This window comes from Lampris incognitus, chromosome 11 (assembly GCF_029633865.1).
Source record: "Lampris incognitus isolate fLamInc1 chromosome 11, fLamInc1.hap2, whole genome shotgun sequence".
Classification (NCBI taxonomy): domain Eukaryota; kingdom Metazoa; phylum Chordata; class Actinopteri; order Lampriformes; family Lampridae; genus Lampris; species Lampris incognitus.
In genome coordinates this window covers 35,414,584-35,442,338 of record NC_079221.1, presented here as the reverse complement: position 1 = coordinate 35,442,338, position 27,755 = coordinate 35,414,584, and the positions used below count along the sequence as shown (strand labels likewise).

At 47.4% G+C, this 27,755-nt stretch overlaps 1 protein-coding gene across 1 annotated transcript in view; it reads right to left on the bottom strand.

Moving 5' to 3' along the window:
- The window catches only part of cacnb4a (calcium channel, voltage-dependent, beta 4a subunit), a 64,529-nt gene that overhangs the window by 36,156 nt on the left and 618 nt on the right, over positions 1–27,755 (bottom strand). Inside the window, exon 2 of the mRNA XM_056290097.1 lies at positions 26,319–26,402. Coding sequence (XP_056146072.1) covers positions 26,319–26,402 — 84 coding nt within the window. The remainder of the gene's footprint in view (positions 1–26,318; positions 26,403–27,755) is intronic.

Below are 27,755 nucleotides of genomic sequence, written 5' to 3'. Positions count from 1 at the left end.
CTATACAGTTTCTCATTTATGATACTCATGGCTGCGCCTGTATCTACCTCCATTTTGATCTTTACACCATTGCATCTCACCATGACCATAAATGGTCTGACATATTCATTATCATTTTTAGGCCTACCGGTAACGGAAAACAACCCCAAGTCTTTTTCAGTCCCTGTTACCTCGATGATGGTCAGCTTGTGGGTTTTGTTGGAGGCCCTGTAGTCCTCATAATCAGTCTCTTCCTCCGATGCACTTTGCTGCTCGTGGGGAGACTCCTCCCTGGTGATGTAGCGAGTCTGCCTCTCTGCAGGAGTGGCCCTCCTGCTCGTCCTAGGTCCCCGTCTGGAGCTGCCGCCGTGGTTGGCCGTCTCCGACTCCGATGAGGCAGTGGACCTGCACGCCCTCTCCAGATGGCCCTTCCGGTTGCAGGCTCTGCACTGGAACTCTTTGTACCTGCATGTCGCTGCTTGATGTCCCTCTCCGAGGCACCGGTAGCACGCCGTGTCCCTGGCGCCCTTTTTCATGTCGTGTGCCGCGTTTCCGCGCGCACTGGCGCTCCCTTTGTAGCTGCTGGCTCTCACTGTGTCTGTTCTCAGCGGAGCTTGCTGGAACGCTCTAAGACTCGTGGATGTGCACTCAAAATTGTTCACCGTGTCCATCACTTTAGCCCAGTTTAGCTCTTGTCCATAAGCAGCACTTAACAGCTTAGTTCTCAGGTCTTTACTCCTGATACTATATACTAGCTGATCTCTCAGTTGTTCTTCTAGCGTCGCGCCAAATGCGCAAGAGGCTGCTAACCCTTTTAGCGCGGCAACATATTCGGCTAGAGACTCACCACTTTGTTGCTTGCGGGCACGGAAGCTATAACGTTCGCTCAGGACATTCTTCTTTGGCACATAAAAGTCCCTCAATGCTTTAAAAATATCAGCTAATGGCGTTTCCGATGGCTTCTTTGGCGCTACCAAGTCTGTCAGTAAAGTGAAAATCTTTGCACCCACCACGGATAGGAACACAGCCCGTTGCTTCCCCTCCTCAATCCCGTTGGCTTCGATAAACTGTGCAAAACGATCCTCGTACGTGCTGAAGCTTTCGTTAGCCTCGTTGAAGCACAAACCCGACTCACTGCTAAACACAGCCATTTCGTGACTGACGTTGCTAGTTGCTCCGGCTAGCTCTCTCTTCTCTCACACCTTTTTCTCCGTCTCAGAAGAAAAAGCTTTTATTCATATCTCTCGGCTGTACATGTCCACCTGACTGTCAAAGCATTGGAGAGCGCAGTTCTGGGTTTTGGCGCTTTTGCCACTAATATTTATATCCTTTCTGGGCGGGGTTACATCCGGTCAACAACATGTAAACAATAAGTAGTTCCGTATCCACAGTGAATGATAGAACATTTATCAATACACCACAGTCACCAGTCATGTATGAGGGTGAAATTGTGATTTGATGTCGTGAACTTCTATTACGAAAGGTCCAACAAAACGTTTTGTTTAAGAATCAAAGGCAAAGTGTGACCACTCTCTTTGAGGCCCATACATATACGTCATATATATGTATGTCCAAGCCTCAGCAACTCTCTCTTCCCTCAGGGAGATTTCCTATAACATAAGCCAGGGGGAAGGGCTCTTCTCTCTTATGAACACACATACATACCAACATCTGCTCCACCACACTGACCTCATTTATCATATGAAGAAATAGCATTCATACATAATCAGTAGCCTATTTAAACGATCGAAGTTTCAGCGGGTTATAGAAGAGACAAAAAGACGCTAGAAAATAAAAACGAGTGCTTATGACAGCAACGACGAAATGTTTGTTTGCACAGCCTTGAAAAAAACAAGGACGCATCATCTCTGAAATATGTAGAAAAGGGAAGTTTGAGTTCAGCCTCATCTCGCAGCAGCACCTTCTGACCCGAACAGCTGAGCTGCGGGCGGCGTAATACAGTGCGCGGCACATCTGCGCTTATGCGTAGGAAAACGGAAGTTCTACGGTTGAGAAAATGTAGTGCCAAAAAAAACAACAACAAAAAAAACAAAAACGACTGCCTGACGTAAAGGTAAAGCGGCGAAAATACTCTAAATATAGCGTACACGTAAACGGATATGGAAATTTTTTGGGTCAGGAGTTCCCAAACTTTTCGATGCCAAGGCCCCCCAAATAGCATTAGCTTCTGACTGGGGCCCCCCTTTTTGCAAGATGTCTTTAAAAACCCATTGACAATACTACGGCAAATGTTAAAAAGAAGAAAAAAACCCTCCTGAATATATTTCCATGCTTATGTTAATGCAATAATAATGACATTTATACTTCAAATTTTAATCCTTCCATTATATTGAATATTTGTTTTCCATTATAAGCATTTTTTGTTATAAAATATATTTAATCATAGTATACCTAATGATTCAATTTATTTTTCAAAAAAAAAATCTTTAGCATTTTCCCTCGTCTTCCATCTGTCACAGCCTCTCCCCCTTGACATCAAAGCGATCGCCCTTGACACCTGCTACACCAGCTGACATCTGCTACGCCAGCTGACACCTGCTGACCCCCCCTTCACCCCGGCAATCGCCCTCACCCTTAAAAGGCCTCCACTATGGACCAGTCTTCGCTGGAACTGTCTGCCCTTTGTCTCCTCGTCCACGTACCCAGTTGCAAGCTACCATCAGTTTTAAAGGTCAGTCCACTAAACTTTTGGCTTTAATTGACTCTGGAGCAGATGAAAGCTTTTTGGATGCAAGTGTTGTGAAGCAGCTAGGTCTTGCCACTGTGAGTCTGGACCAGCCTCTTGAAGCTAATGCCCTGGATGGACGTCTCCTGGCCCGGATAACCTCTAAGACCGAGCCTGTGCGCCTCCTGTTGTCGGTAAACCATCAAGAGGAGTAAAGTTTTTTCGTTATCAATTCTCCCTTTGTTTCCATTATACTTGGTCATCCCTGGCTGGTTAAGCATAATCCCCATATTGATTGGTCATCGGCCAGAATTTCAAGTTGGAGTCCCGTCTGTCATGCCATATGCCTCCAGTCTGCTCTGCCTCAGTCTGTCCCCTGTCAGGTGTCAAGCTCTGAGACCTCTGACCTGTCACTGGTGCCTCCAGAGTACCATGACCTCCAAGCCGTGTTCAACAAGCAGCAAGCTTTCTCCCTGCCTCCTCATCGCCCCTATGATTGCGCTATTGACCTGCTGCCGGGCGCTCCCCTCCCCAGCAGCCGCCTATATAGCCTCTCCAAGCCTGAGCGGGAGTCCATGGAGAGGTACATCAAGGACTCCTTGACTGCTGGTCTTATTCGCCCGTCATATATCACCCCTTGGTGCGGGGTTCTTTTTTGTGGCCAAGAAGGACAAGACCCTCTGGCCGTGTATTGACTATAGAGGCCTCAATAACATCACAGTCAAGAATAAGTACCCTCTGCCCCTCATGACTTCCGCTTTTGATTCTCACCAGGGGCCCACAGTGTTCACTAAACTAGACCTCCGCAATGCTTACCACCGGGTCCGGGTTCGAGACGGAGATGAATGGAAGACTGCCTTCAACACCCCCCTGGGGCATTTTGAATATCTGGTGATGCCGTTTGGTCTCACTAATGCCCCAGCTGTCTTCCAGAGTCTGGTCAATGATGTCCTACGTGACATGTTGGATCGTTTCGTTTTTGTTTACCTGGATGATATCCTGATTTTTTCCAGAGACCTGTCAGAGCATGTCATGCACGTCCGCCAAGTCCTTCAACGGCTTCTGGAGAACCGCCTTTTCGTAAAAGCAGAGAAGTGCGAATTCCATGCCCCTTCAGTCACCTTCCTGGGCTACATCGTGGCCGATGGGCAGGTGAGAATGGACCCCGCCAAGGTCAGAGCGGTTCTTGAGTGGCCAAGCCCGACCAGCCGTAAGCAGCTTCAGAGGTTCCTCGGGTTTGCCAACTTCTACAGACGGTTCATCCGCAACTACAGCCGCGTTGTGGCCCCACTAACCGCTCTTACCTCCACCTCCAGACCGTTCCTGTGGACCCCTGTAGCAGAGGCAGCTTTCCAAGCCCTCAAGCACCGCTTCACCACAGCTCCTATCCTCATCCAGCCAGACCCAACCAAACAGTTCGTTGTAGAAGCGGACGCCTCTGAGTTTGGGGTGGGGGCGGTCCTTTCTCAGCGCTCCAGTGAGGATGGCAAGACACACCCCTGTGCCTGCCTGTCTCGCCATCTCTCCCCAGCTGAAAGGATCTATGATGTGGGGAATCGTGAGCTCCTGGCGGTGAAATTGGCCTTCCATGATGGAGGATACTGGGTCTTTTGTTTCTGCCTGTCCTGTTTGTGCCCAGAATAAGCCCTCCACTCGGGCCAGTGCCAGTCTGCTGCGTCCCCTGCCTGTTCCACACCGTCCCTGGTCGCATCTGTCCTTGGATTTCGTCTCTGGTCTGCCCGCCTCCGACGGTAACACCGTTGTACTGACTGTTGTTGATCGCTTCAGTAAATTTGCTCACTTTTTGCCCTTGTCTAAACTGCCTTCGGCCCGAGAGACTGCGGATCTGCTGGTCAGGGAGGTTTTCCGGGTCCACGGTCTTCCCCGTGATATAGTGTCTGACCGTGGCCCCCAGTTCACTTCTGCTGTCTGGAAGGCTTTCTGCTCTGCCATCGGTGCCACCGTCAGCCTGTCATTGGGGTTCCATCCTCAGACCAACGGCCAGGCCGAGAGGGCCAACCAGGCATTGGAGACTGTCCTCCGCTGTCTGGTGTCTGCCAACCCATCCTCTTGGTCCTCACAACTTCCCTGGGTAGAATATGCCCATAACACCTTGCCATCGTCTGCTACTGGGTTGTCCCCTTTTCAATGCCTTTACGGCTATCAGCCCCCCCTTTTTCCTTCTCAAGAGGTAGACATTCCGGTTCCGTCTGTCCAGGCCCATGTCTGTCGGTGCCGTCGGACCTGGCGGCGAGCCCGTGCTGCGCTGCTCAGGGCCTCCGGCCGTTACCAGCGCTTGGCGGATCGTCATCACACCCCTGCTCCGGACTACTCCCCCGGTGACCAGGTATGGCTCTCTACCAAGGATCTACCCTTGAGATCGGACGCTAAAAAACTGTCCCCCAGGTATATTGGTCCCTTTCCCATTGTCAAAGTCATTAACCCCTCTGTGGTCCGTCTGAAGCTGCCCCGCACTCTCCGGGTTCACCCTTCCTTCCATGTGTCCTGCCTCAAACCTGTCTCTACCAGCCCTCTAGTTCCTCCGGCCCCCCCCGCCCCCACCTCCTCGTATGATCAACGATCATCCGGCTTACACCGTTCGTCGTCTCCTGGACTCTCGTCGCTGCGGTCGCGGCCTGCAGTATCTCGTGGACTGGGAGGGATATGGCCCGGAGGAGAGGTGTTGGGTCCCTCGTTGCCTTGTCCTGGACGCGAACCTCATCCGGGACTTCCACAGGACGCACCCTGACGGGCCTGGTAGGTCGCCCGGTGGTGCCCGTCGGAGGGGGGGGGTACTGTGACAGCCTTTCGCCCTTGACATCAAAGCGATCGCCCTTGACACCTGCTACACCAGCTGACACCTGCTACGCTAGCTGACACCTGCTACACCAGCTGACACCTGCTGACCCCCCCTTCACCCCGGTCACTTCAATAAAGACTGGATTCTTCCCTTACCTGTTTGTCCCGTCTGCTTTTGGGTTCTTTCCCGATACGTGACACCCTCAATTTGCTGAGGCTCCCTTGGTGGCCCCTGGCGGCCCCCTACGGGGCCACGGCCCCCATTTTGAAAACCACTGTTTTAGGTGACTAAAATATAGCAGCACCTACATTGCTTGCTGGCCTTGCCTATACCCCAGCCCGCAGGAGCGCTGACCGCCATCTACTGTATGTAGGTGATACACTGACTTCATGGACGAGTACCTCATACAACCCCACTTCAAACAATCCGAACTATCTCTTTAACCAGATAGCCATGGTTAGGTAAAAATACATATTCATAAAGATGTAGCCTTTATAAGATCAAGACAAACAAAGCTCAAAGACGGATGTACTACAAAGTTATTATTGTGAATTAAGAGCGTGCTGGTGGTAACAGACACTTTATGGGGTTGCATGAAGATGCTTCAGTATATTTTCAAACCCATCAAACAATACCAGCTATTATGGTTTAAAAATCTATTGCTCAGTAAATTACAAACCATAAAATTTTCAAAAACCATAAAAATCTATTCGATCTGTGTAGGTTCAGGATAGATAGATGTGCAGATAGTCAGGTAAGTTTCTGAGTTCTACCACAAAGTTTCCACCCTCTTAAAAATGTAAGAGGACAAATAATGAGAGGAGTTTGATACAAAGAAAGAAAGAAAAAGAAAGAAAGAAAGAAAGAAAGAAAGAAGTGATGGGTATACAGAATTTCGTGTAGTGCTCAAAGCTGTCTGGTAAGTTTAACTTGTGTGATATTTCTGGTTATTGCTGTCATTTTGATATATGTTCTGTTTTGCTTGTTGACTTTTAAACTGTAACGGTTGTATTGTTTGACCTCAGGAAGAATAGTCGCTGCTGAGGCAGCGATTAATGGGGATCTGAAATGAAATTAAGTCAATGGTGAACTCTTTCCAGTCGTATCTATAGCGTACAGCAGAGGGCGCCAGAGACGTGTGAGGATTTTCTCACAGCACATCTTTTATATTGTGTGTGTGTGCGTGCGTGCGTGCGTGCGTGCGTGCGTGTGTGTGTGTGTATATATATATATATATATATATATATATATATACACTACCGTTCAAAAGTTTGGGATCACCCAAACAATTTTGTGTTTTCCATGAAAAGTCACACTTATTCACCACCATATGTTGTGAAATGAATAGAAAATAGAGTCAAGACATTGACAAGGTTAGAAATAATGATTTGTATTTGAAATAAGATTTTTTTTACATCAAACTTTGCTTTCGTCAAAGAATCCTCCATTTGCAGCAATTACAGCATTGCAGACCTTTGGCATTCTAGCTGTTAATTTGTTGAGGTAATCTGGAGAAATTGCACCCCACGCTTCCAGAAGCAGCTCCCACAAGTTGGATTGGTTGGATGGGCACTTCTTTGAGCAGATTGAGTTTCTGGAGCATCACATTTGTGGGGTCAATTAAACGCTCAAAATGGCCAGAAAAAGAGAACTTTCATCTGAAACTCGACAGTCTATTCTTGTTCTTAGAAATGAAGGCTATTCCATGCTAGAAATTGCTAAGAAATTGAAGATTTCCTACACCGGTGTGTACTACTCCCTTCAGAGGACAGCACAAACAGGCTCTAACCAGAGTAGAAAAAGAAGTGGGAGGCCGCGTTGCACAACTGAGCAAGAAGATAAGTACATTAGAGTCTCTAGTTTGAGAAACAGACGCCTCACAGGTCCCCAACTGGCATCTTCATTAAATAGTACCTGTTAGAGCCTGTTTGTGCTGTCCTCTGAAGGGAGTAGTACACACCGGTGTAGGAAATCTTCAATTTCTTAGCAATTTCTCACATGGAATAGCCTTCATTTCTAAGAACAAGAATAGACTGTCGAGTTTCAGATGAAAGTTCTCTTTTTCTGGCCATTTTGAGCGTTTAATTGACCCCACAAATGTGATGCTCCAGAAACTCAATCTGCTCAAAGAAGTGCCCATCCAACCAATCCAACTTGTGGGAGCTGCTTCTGGAAGCGTGGGGTGCAATTTCTCCAGATTACCTCAACAAATTAACAGCTAGAATGCCAAAGGTCTGCAATGCTGTAATTGCTGCAAATGGAGGATTCTTTGACGAAAGCAAAGTTTGATGTAAAAAAAATCTTATTTCAAATACAAATCATTATTTCTAACCTTGTCAATGTCTTGACTCTATTTTCTATTCATTTCACAACATATGGTGGTGAATAAGTGTGACTTTTCATGGAAAACACAAAATTGTTTGGGTGATCCCAAACTTTTGAACGGTAGTGTATATATATCTCACATGGGGTCTAACTGGCCATATAATACAATTACATTGACCTGGAGTTACACTAACTGGACTTGAATGTTAAGGTATAAACTAGATAGTCCTTAGGTGCCCCTTAAGACTTCACCACGGTGTGTGCTGTAGCGCTCAATTGATGTTCTTAAAACTACAGCTAGGCTATGTGTAACCTGAAGCATAGTAAGACTAGTAAACAGTCAAAATGTATTTCCGTTCATTTCTGAAGAAACGCTTGCATTCAAAAGTGCAAGATTTAAGCCGGCTGAACTGATTTTGTCTTCATATGGAAAGAAGTGCACCTGCACAGTCCTCAACCGATGATGCTGCAGTGTCGGCCAGTGAGGTCCATTGAGGATGTTCACAAATAGCAAAGGCTGGCAAATGCATCATGTATCTGCGACCTTGCTATTTGAGTTTGTCCGTCTTGCTCACTTTGATTTGTTGTTGCTATTCGTGAGCTATTCATGTGGTAAATGATAAAGGTCATGAGTCAAGTGGAGTACATCAAGGCTCTATCAGAACAGCTTACCTCACCAGTCAGTCGCCTATCTAAATGTTAAATGGACCGCATTTCATAGAGTACCTTTCTAGCTGCAACAGCCACTCAAAACACTTAGCAATTTCAATTAATGCCTCACATTCACACACCTATGGCGGTGTCAACCACGCAAGGTAGTATGAGCAGTTAGGGGTTAGGTGTCTTACTCAGGGAAGCCTCGACATTTTTGTAAGGAAGAGCTGAGGATTGAACCCGGTGTTATAGAATTTTCCAACTCCCCAAAAGAATCTGACTGTTAGGGCTAACCCTAACCCCCCCACCAGCACCACCACCCTAACCCCCTAACCCATTCGCCGGGGAGTCAGATTCTGCAGGGGAGTCAGAAAATTCTACAAAACCAGCAACCGTCCGGTTACCAGCTCTCCCTCCTGAGCCGCTGCCACCTCTGAACTGTGTGTTTAGTGTATCATACGACATCTCAGATTGGTTATGAGTCCTCCAGAATTGTACAGTCTATGTGTTCATGTATGGCATGGTGGCACAGTGGTTAGTGTGGTCGCCTCACAGTAAGAAGGTCCTGGGTTTGAGCCCCGGGGTAGTCCAACCTTGGGGGCCGTCCCAGTTCGTCCTGTGTGGAGTTTGCTTGTTCTCCTCATGTCTGCGTGGGTTTCCTCCGGGGGCTCCGGTTTCCTCCTACAGTCCAAAGACATGTAGGTCAGGTGAATCAGCCATACTAAAATTGTCCCTGTGTGTGTGTGTGTGTGTGTGTGTGTGTGTGTGTGTGTGTGTGTGTGTGTGTGTGTGTGTGTGTGTGTGTGTGTGTGTGTGTGTGTGTGTGTGTGTGTGTGTGTGTGTGTGTGTGTGTGTGTGTGTTGGCCCTGTGTGATAGTCTGGCGGCTTGTCCAGGGTGTCTCCCCGCCTGCTGCCCGATGACTGCTGGGATAGGCTCCAGCATCCCCGCGACCCTGAGAGCAGGATAAGCAGTTCGGAAAATGGATGGATGGATGTGTTCATGTGTCCGTATCATTGTGAGTGGGGACTGCAGCGGCTAATGCCCATGAGGGACCGGCACACCGATGAAGGGAACAAAGGCTTGGTAGGACAGCAGTGGCCAGGCCTCTGAATTCATTTCTGAATAAACTGCTGCTGAGTGGAGCGCTGCAGCTCACATAAGAAGGATTAGCAGTATAAAGCAGCCCCTTCCTTATCACTTGGCTGCAAACTGAAAAATTAAGTTAAATGGGTGCCTTTGTCTAATCCATTGTGATTCGGAAACGCAATTACATTTCCAGAAGGAAGCTGTGGGACTTCGAGCCTCCCCATCCCAAAATGAGCTCTTATTTAAGTCTGCAGCCCTGCAATCAAACTTACATTACGATTTTCATTCCATATGAGGTGGGAATTAACCTTGATGACCTAAAAAGTGAATATGTGATGGACATTTTATTTAGGCTCTTCATAAGAAGCAGGGATGAGGTCTTCGGCGGGCTGTGTGTTAACGATTCAGCTTGCAGGTTATTTTCGGGCCAGTTTTTGTTCCTTCAATATTGGAAGGAAAAAGGATTGGATGGTTGCATCCAGATTCACTGCAATGGCCCAACCCATTTACTGTACCGGCACCAGTGGGTTCCTAAACTTCCCACTGATTCTGACACGTTTGAATCACAGCCTAAAACAACGTCTCAACACATCTGATGCATTGAGGCTATTTTGGAATGGTTTATAGTAGAACGGGGGATCCAGAGGAAAGGTTGGCGGGGTCACCTTAAGGTACCCCTTCACTCAAAAATGTGTTTTTCTTAGGTCTGTGTCCCCTAAAATGTCTGGCCTTGACTCTATTTACATGTATCTCTGCAGTTAGTCATTACAGCGGTGTTTTCACATGCCTCTACTGGAGGAGGAGCTGACTGTACACTTCCCTAAAATCCCAGATTCAGACATACCCCGGGCAAAGCAGATTTGGTACGTCACAAATCCGAAAGCCAATCGCTGTCAATACGCAAATGCAGAGCGGCCAAAGAAACTTGAAACCTCCTTCACAGACCGGATTTGTGGGTACAGTGAGCGAGTTTGCATTAATATAGTGAAAGTATAGACAGCAAACATGGTAGAGTAAAAAAAAACATGGTAGAGAGAAAAAAAATGGCCTGGAGCTCTGTGATGGCCTGGTGTCCTGTCCAGGGTGTCTCCTCGCCTGCCGCCCAATGACTGCTGGGTTAGGCTCCAGCATCCCTACAACCCTGACAACAGGATAAGCGGGTTGGATAATGGATGGATAGAAACAAGGTTCACATTGAGGGGTGTGCAATGTAAACCTCTTTTCTTGTCTGGACTTCGATCCCAACCGGCTTGCCCAGGTCCCCCGTGCTCTGGCAGCGGCACTAAAGACCTCTGTCATCCTGCACTCTTAGGGCTGACAGAGTGACGGCAGCGGGGGCTTCCCACCTGCAGTGCGGGTCGCCTCGCCCTGACGTCCCAGTGGTTTTGAATTTTAGACTTCTGCCAGTGAGCCAGTTCCCAGACAAACTTGGGCAGCTATCAAAATTAACAGATATTACATGCAATATAAAAATCTCAGCCAGACGGAATATATCTTTCTGCAAACTTTGATTAGACCTCTGGTTTATAATTAAGTTACAAAAATGTGACAATGTGAACATACTGTAACATAGTAGCAGATGTCAGCCACTGCATGTTACAAGCTGATAACATAAACAAATAAAAGATGCTAACTAACTAACATGCACTGGTTATGTTTTGGAACTTCATAAAAAAAAAACGTTTCTATGCACCTATGCATTCCTTTGTTCACTGCCTGTTGACACATACACTATAGGGACAGAAGTATTGGGACAGACCTCTTAATCATTGAATTCAGGTGTTTCATTCAGACCCATTACCACAGGTGTATAAAATCAAGTAGCTAGCCATACATTCTGCATTTACAAACATTTGTGAAAAATTGGGTCATTCTGAAGAGCTCAATGAATTCAAGCGTGGTACTGTCATAGGATTCCACCTTTGCAATAAGTCAGTTTGTGAAAATTCCTCCCTGCTAGATATTCCACAGTCAACTGTAAGTGGTATTATTGAAAAGTGGAAGCGTTTAGGAACAACAGCAACTCAGCCACGAAGTGGCAGACCACGTAAAGTCACACAGCGGGGTCAATGAGTGCTGAGGCACATAGTGCGTAAAAGTCGCCAACGCTCTGTTGACTCAATAACTGCAGAATTCCAAACATCCTCTGGCATTAACGTCAGCACAAAAGCTGTGTGCCAGGAGCGTCATGGAATGGGTTTCCATGGCAGAGCAACTGCATGCAAGCCTTACATCACCAAGCACAATGCAAAGCGTCGGATGGAGTGGTGTAAAGCACGCTGCCACTGGACTCTGGAGCAGTGGAAACGTGTTCTGTGGACGAGTCCGGGTTTGGTGGATGCCAGGAGAACGGTACCTACCTGACTAAATTGTACCAACTGTGAAGTCTGATGGAGGAGGGATAATGGTATGGGGTTGTTTTTCAGGGGTTGGGCTAGGCTCCTTAGTTCCAGTGAAGGGAACTCTTAATGCCTCAGCATACCAAGACATTTACGACAATTCTATGCTTCCAACTTTGTGGGAACAGTTTGGGGAGGGCCCTTTTCTGTTCCAGCATGACTATGCCCCAGTACACAAAGCAAGGTCCATTAAGAGATGGTTGGGTGAGTTTGGTGTGGAAGAACTTGACTGGCCTGCACAGAGCCCCGACCTCAACCCCATCGAACACCTTTGGGATGAACTAGAATGGAGATTGCGAGCCAGGTCTTCTCGTCCAACATCAGTGCCTGACCTCACAAATGCTCTTCTGGATGAATGGGCAAAAATTCCCACTGACACACTCCAAAATCTTGTGGAAAGCCTTCCCAGAAGAGTGGAAGCTGTTATAGCTGCAAAAAAAAAGGAAAAGGGCGGGGGGGGGCAACTCCATATTAATACATATGGATTTAGAATGGGATGTCATAAAATCTCCTGTAGGTGTAATGGCCAGGTGTTCCAATACTTTTGTCCATACAGCGCATGCCCTATCGGACTTACCTAGTTTTGGGCACTTACTTGCGTTGTCGCCTCCTGGCTAGATCCTTGCTTGTGTTGTATTAACTCTCAGATGTATGTCGCTTTGGATAAAAGCGTCTGCTAAATGACATTGTAACATTGTAACTACATTTACCATTCTGATACGTCTGCTAGTCACCGATTTTGGTGCACAACAGAGTCTGAATCTGGGTCTGACTGAGGCTCAAGCATGTATGGCTGAATCTCTCCGATGTTTGTCCTAACGCTAGTCATCTTGATGCACACCGCTCTTTCACCGGTCAACCTAGATCAGAGGTCTTAAACGTTTTTCAGGCCAAGGACCCCTTGGCTGACAGAGACACGGCGGAGGGACCCCCATTACATCCATCCATCCATTATCTTAACGACTTATCCTGCTCTCAGGGTCGCGGGGATGCCTATACGAGCAGTCATATCGTACAAAATTGTGCTTATTAAACCGTGCCAACAGTAATGTGTAGGGCAGCCTATAGTCTACTACTACTACGTTTGGCTGCTCCCGTTAGGGGTCGCCAAAGAGGATCATCCGTTTCCATTTCTTCCTGTCTTCTATGTCTTCCTCTGTCACACCAGCCATCTGCATGTCTTCCCTCATCACATCCATAAACCTCCTCTTTGGTCTTCCTCTTTTCCTCTTCCCTGGCAGCTCCATATTCAGCATCCTTCTCCCAATATACCCAGCATCTCTCCTCCACACATGTCCAAGCCACCTCAATCTTGCCACGTCTCCAAACCGTCCAACTTGAACGGTCCCTCTAATATAATCGTTCCTAATCCTGTCCTTCTTCATCACTCCCAATGAAAATCTTAGCATCTTCAACTCTACCACCTCCAGCTCCACCTCCTGTCTTTTCGTCAGTGCCACTGTCTCCAAACCATATATAACATAGCTGGTCTCACACCCATCTTGTAAACCTTCCCTTTAACTCTTGCTGGTACCCTTCTGTCACAAATCACTCCTGACACTCTTCTCCACCCACTCCACCCTGCCTACACTCTCTTCTTCACCTCTCTCCTGCACTCCCTGTTACTTTGGACAGTTGACCCCAAGTCTTTAAACTCATATGCCTTCGTCACCTCCACTCCTTGCATCCTGACCATTCCACTGTCCTCTCTCTCATTCATGCATAGGTATTCCATCTTGCTCCTACTGACTTTCATTCCTCTTCTCCCCAGTGCATACCTCCACCTCTCCAGGCTCTCCTCAACCTGCATCCTACTCTTGCTACAGATCACAATGTCATCTGCGAACATCATAGTCCATGGAGACTCCTGCCTGTTCTTGTCTGTCAACCTGTCCATCACCATTGCAAACAAGAAAGGGCTCAGAGCCGATCCTTGATGTAATCCCACCTCCACTTTGAACCCATCTGTCATTCCAACCGCACACCTCACCATTGTCAAACTTCTCCCATACATATCCTGCACCACTCCTACATACTTCTCTGCAACTCCCGGCTTCCTCATACAATACCACACCTCTTCTCTTGGCACCCTGTCATATGCTTTCTCTAAATCCACAAAGACACAATGTATCTCCCTCTGGCCTTCTCTATACTTATCACTCAACTGCCATCTCTCCTAAACATCTCCATACCTCCACAGGTACGTCATCAGGACCAACTGCCTTTCCACTCTTCATCCTCTTCATAGCTGCCCTCACTTCCTCCTTGCTAATCCACTGAGCTTCCTGATTCACTATCCCTACATCATCCAACCTTCTCTCTCTCTCATTTTCTTCATCCATCAGCCCCTCAAAGTATTCCTTCCACCTTCTCAGCACACTCTCCTCACTTGTCAGAACATTTTCATCTCTATCCTTGATCACCCTAACTTGCTGCACATCCTTCGCAGCTCGGTCCCTCTGTCTAGCCAATCAGTACAAGTCCTTTTCTCCTTCCTTAGTGTCTAACCTGTCATACAACTCATCATACGCCTTTTCCTTTGCCACCTCTCTCTTTGCTTTATGCTGCATCTCCTTGTACTCCTGTCTACTTTCTTCATCTCTCTGACTATCCCACTTCTTCTTTGCCAACCTATTCCTCTGTATGATTTGCTGTACTTCCTCATTCCACCACCAAGTCTCCTTGTCTTCCTTCCTCTGTCCTGATGACACACCAAGTACCTTCCTAGCTGTCTCCCTCACTATTTCTGCAGTGGTTGCCCAGCCATCCGGCAACTCTTCACTACCACCCAGTGCCTGTCTTACCTCCTGCCTGAACTCCACACAACAGTCTTCCTTCTTCAACTTCCATCATTTGATCTTCGGCTCTGCCTTCACTCGCTTCCTCTTCTTGGTCTCCAAAGTCATCCTACAGACCACCATCCGATGCTGCCTAGGTACGTTCTCCCCTGTCACTACCTTGCAGTCTCCAATCCCTTTTAGATCGCGCCTTCTACATAGGATATAGTCCACCTGTGTGCACTTTCCTTCACTCTTATACGTCACCCTGTGGTCCTCCCTCTTCTTGAAATGTGTATTCACCACAGCCATTTCCATCCTTTTCACAAAATCCACCACCATCTGTCCTTCCACATTTCTCTCCTTGACACCATACCTACCCATCACCTCCTCATCAACTCTGTTCCCTTCACCAACATGTCCATTGAATTCCGCTCCAATCACTACTCTCTCTCCTCCTTGGGTACCCTCTCCACCACATCGTCCAACTCACTCCAGAATTCTTCTTTCTCGTCCATCGCACACCCAACTTGCGGGGCATATGGGCTGATAACGCTCAGCAATACACCTTCGATTTGCACCTTCATACTCATCACTCTGTCTGACACTCTCTTTACCTCCAGCACGCTCTTGGCATACTCTTCTTTCAGAATTACCCCTACCCCATTTCTCCTCCCATTCGCACCATGGTAGAAGAGTTTGAACCCACCTCCAATACTCCTGGCCTTCCTCCCCTTCCACCTGGTCTCTTGCACACGCAGTATGCCTACCTTTCTTCTTTCCATCATATCAGCCAGCTCTCTCCCTTTACCAGCTCTCTGCCTTTATAGGGCGGCCTATAGTGCCATGTATAAAAGTACTTTGTAATGGTGTATACAATGCTAAGCCAATAAAATAATAATTATTGACAGATTCATATATTTATAGAACTTTTTTGTAATTCTTTTTTTTACTTATGAAAATCAAGACTGCACATTGACTTAAATTACGTGTACAGAAGTGAACTGAATAAGTGGAAGATAAAAAATCCCAAATTTTATATATATATATATATGTGTGTGTGTGTGTGTACCTATACTCCCATACACACAGGTAAACAGAACTATATACATGATCTCTAACAGTGGGGTGCTTTATAGAACATGTTTTAATTCTATATTGACTTGTTTACATTCACAATTTAACAATTTTAATGGGGGAGGGACAATGAAGCATTAAGCTTAACTTTGTGTGTGGATGGCACAGCTCCTACCTTAGTGAGAGGTCTGACCCTGGTGAGGGCCATATCAGTCTCGGGCTGCAGTTTTGACCTGTACTTGCTTTTCAGTTTGGTAAGAGAGGAAAATGCACTCTCACAAAGACATGCTGTTGCAAAAGGGAAAAGGCTCCTCATTGCTTTGGCTGTCAATTGTGGGAAGCCTTTCTGGCAAGAGATCCAGAACTGGACGAGTGGTCTTGTCTCATACATGTTTCTGTATGTACTAGTGGATAGTTTGATATAACTAGTGGACAGTTCGATGAGCTGATCCTCCTCTGTCAGTCAAGTTTGAGCCATCTGCTGCATTATCTTTGAATGGAAACTGTATCCATGTCTTGTCCCTGTGCTAGGAGTCAGCCTCAGAAAAGTATTTCCCAGATTGACCCTCGAGTGCCTCCAAGTGTGCAACAATTGTACGTGTTATGTGAGGCAAGAGCACTGCAGAATCTCCCAACTCATCCACTGATGGAAACATGAAAAAAGTGCCCTCTCTGACTCCCTCCCTCCATCTTGTGATTTTCTTCAGAAAGCCTTCCGTTCTGTCATACAGCTGGATGGCATGTGTATTGCGACCTTGCAAAGAACTGTTGAGTCTGTTCAGCTCAGCGTAAACGTCTGCAAGATATGCAAGTTCAGCAACCCAGACATCGTCATTGAAATAGCAGCCAGCTCTGTGCAGTTTTGGCAAAGTAAAAACTCCCAAATAGACGTACGTAACTCGAACACGCGTGACATCACTGCTCCACGCGAAAGCCACCGAATCCCAGAATGGTAAAGTAGCGCAGTGTGTTCTTTTCCCACAGCAGCACAGAGGGGGGGAACGAGACACGTTCGCAAAGCACTCTTCTTGACAACATTGGCAGCTTTCACGATGACGTCTGACAATTCAGCCCTCATTTCTTTGGCAACGAATGACTCGATGTGTAGCATGCAATGCGTCCACGTCACTTGGAGGGGCCACACTTTTGACAATTGCTATTAGTCCACTTTTTAAACTAGCCATGGCTCATCAGTGCACATCACAACACATTTTGCATAGGGTATGTCATTTTCTCTAAAAAAAAAAATCGATCATGTTGAAAATTTCAGGACTTGTTGTGCGTTCAGGCAGCTGCTTACAACACAAAAATTCCTCCCGCATTTCATTTTGGTCGTCAAACCGCACAAACGCCAAAAGCTGGGCATCGTTTGACACGTCCATGGATTCGTCCAATTGTAATGCAAAAGCCTCTGCTAACCTCAGTTTCTCTACTAGTTGCCACCCTCACATCAGATGCCATGTAATCAATATGGCGTGCAATGGTTGTGTCCGGAATGTTTTTCAGTTTATTAACGTACTCATCATTCCCAAACATTGTTTCGCACATATCACTGGCTGCAGGCAAAATTAAATCCTCTGCAATTGTGTATAGCTTTTTGTTCTGAGCGATCTGAAGAGCAACTTGATAAGAGGCTTTCAAAGCTAGATCACCAACCTTAGCTGATTGTCTCATCAATGTGTGTTGGCCTTTGAGAGATGTGAGACAGGCCTGAAATTATTCCATTGCTTTTTCTTTCAAGTATGGGTTGTCTCCAAGTGGCACTGCAGCTTTAATGGCTTCATACTTTCATTTTACAGCATGGCAGAGCAGATGACACACACTGGTAATTCAATGCCCTCAGTCTCTTTAAACGCCTTATTCTCTGAACTTTCACCAGTGGTTCGTGATGAAGTGCAGGGTCTGTCAAGAGTTTGTTGGTCGAGAAGTTACAAAGTGATCCACTGTAGATCACATTAACGTAAGAATGGCCGTATACTTAGGCTAATAATACGTAGAGTGGTTTAGCATAGCATAGCTAGCTGGTGCTCGGCTTTCAGGGTGATCACATTATTGCACGAGGATTCATGGGTATCTTCAATATTCTAATTTTTCTAATGAATAGGAAGATTTATCTTTGCATATTATAGGTTGTATTTATGTTAATGTGTATTTTCGGACATATTTTTGGAAGAAAAAAGTTTGGGCTCAAATAATTTGGCGGACCCCCTGGAGTAACTCTGAGGACCCCCCCTAGGGGTCGCGGACCCCCTGTCGAAGCTCTCTGACCTAGCGCAAGCAGCGGTTGTGGGCGGGGCGTGAGGCCTGTGATATTTGCATATTCATATATCCTGAATTTCTCATGAGGGAGAACGAGTAGATATGCGTCCAGTCCCTTTTCAGAGTTTTTTTTCTACTTTATATGTGGGAAAATCATGTTACACCACATATTAATCATCTCAGAGTATTTTTAAATTTTAAAACGTGTTTGGAGAGATACTTTAAGATCGCTAAGGTTGGATTATTATATGGCTACAAACATCTGCCAGGTTGCAACATCCTCTTAGCGTGGAGCTCACACACACAAGTTCATTCAACCAATCACCAACCCGGCTGTGAACATCTGTCCTCAGGAGGCTCACATGAATGCTTTGCTGCACGCATCATGTGGGATAATCAACCTTCCACCATCACCAGTAATCTGTAGTCTCTCATTTCAATCGACGTTTCACTATTTCAATATATCTTCTCTCTACACCTATATTTTATGTACATTATATACATTTTCTGTTTCTTTATCACCAATTATCTCCCCGCTGAATTGGGCTGGGAATCGGCAGCTATCTCCCGATTTGACATTACGATATCTTTGATGCCATGATATAATGAATATTGCGATTCAATGTTGTGATTTTTTTCAAGTTCCATCCCCTCTTATCAAAACTGTGATATTAAAAACTATATATACAACAAATATTTGACTGTGCTTCTCTGACTAGGCAACATTCAAACAATTCAGATTCAAACATACAGAGATGTAGAAGTAATTACATCAAACCTCTTCACAGCATCTGCTTATCATGCTTCACTAATGCTTCTCGGGGAAATTGTCGCAACTTGGTATCTTAGTATCGCCATTTTGCACCAAATTGATTTTTCCTCCCCATCGCTACTGCCAATCATGTGTAATTCAATCATTTCAAGCTGACAATCTCTGTAAGTTGTATCCATCTCTGTAAGGACAATACTCAACATTTCTGTCCATTCCTTGAATAAAAACCATTTGTTTCCATTTGTTGACCCTCCTCTACCTCAGAGAGAAGAAGTGGGAGATGCATAAGTGTCAGGAGGACCAGCTCCACTCATTTCAAGTCTTGGTCGAGTTTGCATTGTTAAAAAATCTTTTCTCATCGCCCATGCCGATGAGAGGTTGTGAACATGATCCTCCTGCTGCTTGTCTCATCGCACACAACCTTTCACCGCCTCTATCTTCTGAACAGATGCTCCCATCTGAGAGACCTGCACTCTGACTGTTTGCCATGCTCGTCCCCTGCTAACCCTAATAGTCTGAAGTAAATGTGCAGCTAATCTACACATCAGAAAAATAAGTCACTTCACACATGCAACTAGAAGCGTAATTTTGCTCTAAAAGACACATAACGGCTTTTTGTCCAAAAGAAAAACAGTACTCACGTTCCAAACTTGACAAAAACTGTCCTGAAGTTGTACATTGTCGCGGCACAGAAGTGGTATTATAGCCATCTGTAATGCAACTGTTGACTCCATTGATTTAAAGGCCCGCCAAATAGACTGAAAACTCTTTATAAAAAGCTTTATACATTCAGCTGAGTCCTTGCAAAAGTTACATAGTCCTCAGCCACATCTTTTGTTCTTCTTCTGGAAGTATATAGAAAACATACTGTTACATCCGTCCCTGCACCCCCCCCCCATTCACCCTCTTCTTCCCAGTCCCTAATTGTCTCCCTCCTCATGGCCACTCCCCCTGCCCAAGTTTCTCTCCCGCTCATGTGTGCTGCAGGACTGGAGGCAGGCGTGCTGCAGGCACAGCAGAGGTCCACCACCTGCATTTCATCAGCCGTAATCACATCACTCCTCATCAACCCAGCCTTGGCACATCCACTTTGCCAGATCGTAGTGCCTGTTCATCCAGCCTGCTCTGCCAGTCCTGTCTCTGGCCTTCAGTTTGTCTCCTTGGAGCCCTGCTTTTGTTCCTGCTCCCTCATTGGTCCTGGCCCCCTTCCCTGTGTGTCTTCCAGGACTCTGTGTTCCTTGCTAGCCCTGTTCTGCCAGGCTTCACCCCAGCCAGTGGTGGATCTGGAGATTTTTTCCTGGGGTGGCAAAGGGGTGGCAAGACTGTGTCCCAGAGGTGGCAGCTGCCACCCCTTGCCACCCTGTAGATCCGCCCCTGACCCCAGCTAACCCCTCTCCTGCCCGAACCACCACCAGCCCGGGTTGCTGTGCGGCCTCCACTGTCAAGAATCCCAATTCCTTACCTGCTCCCCAACCTGGCATTAAAAGCCATTGTTTTTATGTTACTCCAGTCTTTTGAATTGTCTATGTCAGCACATAGGGTTCAGCCTCTCCGACACGGTGACAGTAGGTTCTGGCCAGTATGAACCCAGCTAACACAGACAGGTCCCCCTGCGAGCACTTGCCAACCATGGCTTGCCACTCGGGCAGGATCATCAGACCCTGAAGGCCATCACGGACCAAGGCAGAACTGTCTCCCAGTCTCTTGCAGACGTCTAACACCGAATGGTCACCCGGAGCTCCCCAATAGCGCCCAGTCCAACGTCCCCGCCCCGTGAGCTCTTTGTCCCCGCTCCAGAGTGATACGACGGCACCCCCGAGGCTTGCAGCGCCTTCCTGATATAGTGTGCTGTGGTTTTTAAACAACAACCCCACTCCTACGCCAGTGATAGTACGAAGATTGCCTACCTGCTTGGCTCACTCTATGGTCCAGTGCTTTCCTGGTCAGCAGTGATATGGGAGGAGAAAGTCGCCTTCTGTTCCTCATATGCCAATTTCACATTGGAAATGAAGAAAGTTTTCAAGCATCCTGTCCGTGGCAAAGATGCCGCAAAAAAACAAAACAAAAACAAAAAAACCCACCTGTCCCTTCGACAAGGCCATGGCTGAGATAGCCATTGCATTCAGGACCCTTGACGCTGAAAGCGGCTGAAATGATGAGTCTCTCCAGGGGCATTTCAGCATGCTGTCAATGAGCGCATCAAGGACGAGCTCATGTCCCAGGAGTAGCCCAGCGGGCTGGATGACTTAATCAATCATCCGGATTGAAATCTGCCCTTGGGAGCTTCGGCGGAAGAAGACGGGTAAGCTTTCCACCTTCGTACCATCTTCTGCCTCCTTACTTCATTCTTCTCCACTGATTGCCTCTGCTCCCAGACTCTCCCTGACCTTGAAACTATGCAGCTGGGCCAAGCCCAGGGGCGGACTGGGAATGAAAAATGGCCCTGGACTTTTTGACTCGGACTGATACTCCAAACCACGTCACAATTTATGTAAACAAGATTACTGAACAATATTTATAACAACTTCAGTAAAATAGATGTAACATAGAACAAGGGGCATGTGTTGCTCTTAGGGGGAGGCTGGCTAGAAGGAGCACATTTTGGCACACTGGCAGCAAGGTGGCAAAAAGCTCTGGAACCATCTGACCAGTAAAAAATAATACAGGAAGAAATGTGTTGGTGAAAAGAATGGTGAGTAGGCAAGTCATAATAAAATAAAAATAAACATATTTCCAACCTCCTTAAATTAGCAATTTATGCAACAGCTCACTTCTCTCAGCAACGCCATCTATAACTAGGTCACTGTCCAGGGCCATTAAAATGTCTCGCTCAGTAGCCATGAGCATAAAAGCCTCCAGGTGCTGTTGAGATAGAGTGCTCCTGAGCCTACTCTTGATGAATTTTAGAGTAGAGAAGCTCCGCTCGCAAGCTACCTGGGTTACTGACAGGGTAAGTAGGAACTTGTAAGCAAGGCCCAGGATGTGGTATGCATGGGTCAATAGGTTTTACTGACTAAGAATACAGCAGCAACACACTGGACAGTCCTTGAAAGATAAGCAGCTCTTGTTCACCATTTCAACCTCGTCTTCATAGTCCTGGTTGTCCTTCCATCCATTCATCCATTATCCAAATCGCTTATCCTGCTCTCAGCGTCGTGGGGATGCTGGAGCCTATTCCAGCAGTCATTGAGCGGCAGGCAGGGAGACACCCTGGATAGGCCGTCAGGATACAGTCCTGCTTGTGTATTCTTCAAATCCCGATTGTTCTAACCTAGACCACTGTTCTGCCAGACTCATGAGCTCACACTGTAAATTGGCCGCCTGAAACTTCACAACTCACAGATTGACTGGTCTACCGGTAAGATAATGTCACGGAGTACATTTTGTCATACCAGCTGTTTGCACTCTGCTCCTGCTGCTTTGCAGTCTCGTCCTTAGCCCCCAGACCTCTCCACAGTTCCCTCCGTGTATCATGATTTAGCCCCTGTTTTTAGCAAACGCCCTGTCCCTACCGCCCCACCGGCCCTGTAACTGTGCCATCGACTTGCATCCTGGGGCGTCTTTGCCAGCCAGAATAAAAGGCCATGGAGAGATACAGCCGTGATTCCCTGGCTGCAGGCATAATATGTCCTTCCTCCTCTCTGGTGGGTGCTTTTTTTGTGTTTTTGTTGGTAAAAACAATGGTTCACTCAGACCATGTATTGACTTTCGTGGGCTAAATATTCCCACTAACAATAAATATCCGTTGCCTCTAATCAGCTCTTCTTTTGCCCCCCTTCACGGAGCCGTGATATTTTCTAAGTTGGATCTCCACACTGCCTACCACCTAGTTCGCATCAGAAAGGGGGATTAGTGGAAGACCGCATTTGATACTCCTCTTGAGCATTTTGAATACTTAGTAATGCCTTTTGATCTGACTAATGCCCCAACCTTTTTCCAGGCCCTGATGGATGGTGTTTTAAGAGACATGACTGGACGTTTTGTGCTTGTGTAGCTGGATATTTTAATCTGTGCCATGGACCTTGACTCACACCAGCTCCACATTCACCAAGTACTCCAGCATTTGCTGGAAAATAAACTGTTTGTCAAAGCAGAGAAACGTGAGTTTAATGCTTCTACTGTGTTGTTTTTAAGTTACATCATTGCACAGGGGCAGGTGGACCCTGCCAAAGTCACGGCAGTAGCTGAATGGCCAGCTCCTGCTAACCGCAAGCAGCGTCAATGGTTCTTGGGGTTTGCCAACTTCTATCGGTGTTTTATTAAAAACTACAGCCGTTTAGTAGCCCCCCTTAGGTCCACCGCCACACCATTCCACTGGATCCCAGAGTCAGAGATGGCATTTCAGGAGCTGAACAACCATTTGATCACCCAGCCCAACCCAGAGTTGCAATTCATGGTGGAGGTGGATGCCTCCGACACCAGGGTAGGGTCAGTGCTTGACCCTCTGTTGACACATGGTTTCCATTTGCATAGGATCCCAGCAGACATCATGTTGGACCAAGGGCCATGGTTCATCTCCTAGGTGTAGAGGTCCTTTTGCTCCGCCCTAGGGGCCACCGTCAGTCTCGTCTCCGGCTACCATCCTGAGACCAATGGCCAGACTGAGCAGGCCAACCAGGAGCTGGAGGCCACCCTGCACTGTATGGTTGCCACCAACCTGGAGCCAGTACCTGCCATGGGTAGAGTACGCTCACATCAGCACCTCTTTGAGGATGTCCCCCTTTGATTGCGCCATGGGCTACCAACCCCCCCTGCTCCTGGCCCAGAAGGGTGAAGTGGCGGTGCCATTGGTGCAGGCTCACCTGCAACGCTGCTGGCGCATCTGGAACCAGGCTCATGCTGCCTTGCTCCAGGCTTCCAAGCAGTTCCAGTCCCAGGCGAACTGCTGTCACACCCCAGCTCCTCTACACACCCCAGGCCAGAAGGTATGGTTGTCAACCAAAGACCTGCCACTGAAAGTGGAGTCCAAGAAGCTTTTCCTCTGCTTTATAGGCCCTTTCCCGATAGATAAATTAATCAACCCCATGGTGGTCCACCTTAAAATCCCAGCTTCCCTTCATGTGCACACCACCTTCCATTTCTCCCTCCCGAAGCCTGTCCACTTCAGCCCCTTGTCCCTCTCAGCAGCAGCTCCTCCACCCCCACGCTTGAAAGGTGGCAGCCCACTTTACAACATGCAGCAGCTTCTGGATATGTGCCACCATGGTCTATGGTACCTGGTGGAGGGCTATGGTTCTGAGAAATGCTGCTGGGTCCCTCACCGTCACATCCTGGACCCCCCCTCTCATTTTAGCCTTCCATGACCTCCACCCAGGCAAGATGTTATAGTAGCTCGAGGGAGGGGCACTGCTATACCCCAACCCCGCCCCCCCCGATTTGCCCTCTTCTTCCCAGTCTCCCTAATTGTCTCCCTCCTCATGGCCACTCCCCCTGCCTTAGTTTCTCCCCCCCTATCGTGTGTGTATGTATGTATGTGTGTGTGGGGGGCTGGGGGGGTGGGGGCGGGGGTGCTGCAGGGCTGGAGGCAGGCGTGCTGCAGGCAGAACAGAAGTCTACCATCTTCATCTCATCAGCCGTAATCAACTCACTCCTTATCAACCTAGACTTGCCACATCCACTTTGCCAGATCGTAGTGCCTGCTCTGCCAGCCCCGTCTCCAGTCTGTCTCCGTGGAGCCCCACTTCTATTCCCGCTTCCTCGTTGGTCCTGGCTCCCTCCCGATGTGCATATTCCGGGACTCTCTGTTCTCCATCTGCTCCTCGATTCCCTTGCTAGCCCTGTTCTGCCTGGCTTCGTCCCAGCTAACCCCTCTCCTTCCCGATCCACCGCCAGCAAGGGTTGCCGTGCGGTCTCCACCGGCAGGAATCCCAATTCCTTACTGCTCCCCTTCATGGCAATAAAAGCCGTTTTTTTTTTAATTTTACTCCTGTCTTTGGAGTTGTCTGTGTCAGCACATTGTGTTTGGCCCCTCCACCATGTTAACACATACTTCCACCTAGTGCCTGTCAATCATCTGCTGGTCTTTCTCCCTGCTGTTGAATGGCGGCTGGTTTCTATGGATAATTGATGAACATTAGGAACTTCATTAGAGGGCACATTGGTCTTCTTACCTGTTGGAAATCCCACTAATGGCGACACAAATAGCAGTCTGTGCACACATGCACCGGCACGTTGGAGACAGAGTAAAAAGTCTGGATGTGTGATGGAGAAAGGGAGCGTGCATGATGCTTATGTGTGTATTAGTGCTTGCATGAATATTTCAATATAATGGTTATTTACATTTTGTTTGTCGGCGTGCCTTTCTTCCATTCATTTTCTTTCTTTCGACATCTTAATGACAGCTTGCTGATGTATATTTCCTCCTCTCGACACAAGGCCACATAATTATTCCATGCGGGGTGTGCTTCATAATTAATGAGCAATATTGACGGGCTCCATGCGGTGCTGATACAGTATGAAGGCAATTCAAGACAGAGGTTCTCATTTGCTCTTCTGTGCCCATTTAATAAAGATCTCTCATCATATGGTGGGGTTAAGTTGAATGGATTTTGCTCAGTGCCAAATCAGGCTGAACCCGACCACCAAAAAGACATCTGCGACCCTAGAACGCCCCCGCGCTTTAAACTATCCACACGAGCCTCCCTGCAGGGACTTAAAGTGAAGCAGAGTGTCCTTGCAGCAACACATTCCAGACAAATTCAGCAGATCCTGATAATACAATCTATCGCTGCATCGCTCGGTCTGCAGAAGCTGCAGAGGAGCCTGATCTGACTCACCGGCTGGCTTGACGTTGCTTCCGGCTTTATTATAAGGATGTCACATGTTTTATTTGCAGCTCCACATCAAACACCTCTCGCCAGATTTGCTTTGTTTTGATGTGCTCACCTACCGAACACACGTGGTGCTAGGACGCCGGAACGTGACGAGGAGAGAGGGAAGAAATGGGTCGGCAGGGGACGTGTGTGGGCGCATGAACAGGTGTGTGTGTGTGTGTGTGGGGGGGGGGTAGCCAATAACAAATTACCCTCCCTCTGTTCAGTGGCTTGGGCGGCTCCAGTTCCCTTGGTAACTTGTTGGCCGGCATGCCGTAGCCACGCACGGGTCCTCGCGTAAGGTAAAGCATAATCACTTGACACATTTTAAACTTGTTCTGCCGTAGGACAGCAGCCATATTCCTGCAGCCCCGTCTGACCCCTTAGATATGAGTTATACGTGGCTCGGTGTAGGCCTCATGAGCTGCAGAGCTCAGCTGGACTCTCAGGCGGATACAAATCAAGGCCACTGGTTCCCCAAACAACAGTAGCATCCGAAAGCAACATCTGCCGTGCCGTGGTGCAAGGGTGCAGACTATTTATTATTTGATTCATAACCTAAATACCCAAGTGTTCCTTGGGTATTTGCTCCTCTTGCTGCAACTGTCAACGGTTTTGACAGGGGCACAGTAATATATGGACCAGAAGAACAGGGCTTTAAAATGGAGCAGTGAAGCTAAAATATCCTTACCTGTCGGAGGATGAAGCTAGTGGAGGTAGTGCTACCGTCCGACCTCTTCAGCCGACTGCGTCTGGAGTAGGTCCCTCTGTTAGCCTGGCGAGGGCAAAACAAACGTGTGCGCGCGCACACACACACAACCTTTAATTACCCTTCCTTTTTTCTCTGTTTATTCTCTTTCACACTATTATTCAAACACACACACAGACACACACACACACACACGACAGCATCCAGGGCACCCCTTCGGCACCCCTCCCTCCCCTTCATTTTTCTCGGTTTATTTTCTTTCACACTATTTCTCACCTACAAACACACAGGCATGCTTATACACACACACACACACACACACACACACACACACACACACACACACACACACACACACACGACGGCATCCAGGGCACCCCTTTGGCACCCTCCATCATCATTCAGGCCCCTTGGATTGAAAAAGGCGCTGGCTTATTTTCAGATGCTCCTCTGTCCTCTGTGATGACCTTATTCATATGAACACAATGCTCTCATTGCACACTATCAATTCTGAAATCCCTCAAGTGCTGCTTGCGTGCAGCTCGGCTGCCTCGGCTACAGCCATTGTGTTTCATTGTGAGTTTGAACAGTGCATGAGAGGACCCTTGACATGCGGAGATGGAGGGTCAGGACATACAGTAGTCACGTCGCTGCTCTTCTAGTCCCGTCCTCCTGTCACCCCTGGAAAGGGCAACTTGGGGCAGTTTGGCTGCATCCTGTCCAAAAATAGCCCCCCCCCCCAAATCTGGTTTAACACGCGAGGCAACCAGCTTTTATATCATTCCTCTTTGTGAGGGTTTTGTTTCACTCTCAGATGCAAATTCAACTTAGGAGCGTTACGAGAGAGCTGCACGAGGCCAGATGTGCTCTTTCCATTTATAGAAATACCACTGAGGTGTCAAAATACATTAGCCCTATACCATATACTATTAAACGGGAAAACTGTGCTTGTTCCAGCTGGGGACGCTTTAGAGCTCGTATGGCTGGACAGCACCCAGAGATTTGTTTGTTATTGCTGAAAAGTATTTACAGAGCCACATGCATTATTGAGTCTGTAGCCACCATGAGATCCGCTTCCTAACCAGAACTGCGTGTTGGGCTGCGTCAGATGGCCTACATTTATAATGACTTCCATCAGAAGTGATGAATAATTTAACACACCATTTCATCTCTGTAACAATCTCATGCTGCACGCCAGACACCTTTCTGATTAACGACACCTTGACGGAAGGAGCTGTTAGGAAGCACAGAAAAGGTGGAGAATGCCCTGCTTTCAACACCCAGGTGCTCAGGGCTCTCCTCTCTGCACATACGGGAAACCGAGAGCTACAAAACAAACTCTCTTTCCACCCAAAACGAGTGAACAGACACAGGGATGTACCAAGATGTTTGAAGGTCTACGGTAGAAATATACTCTGC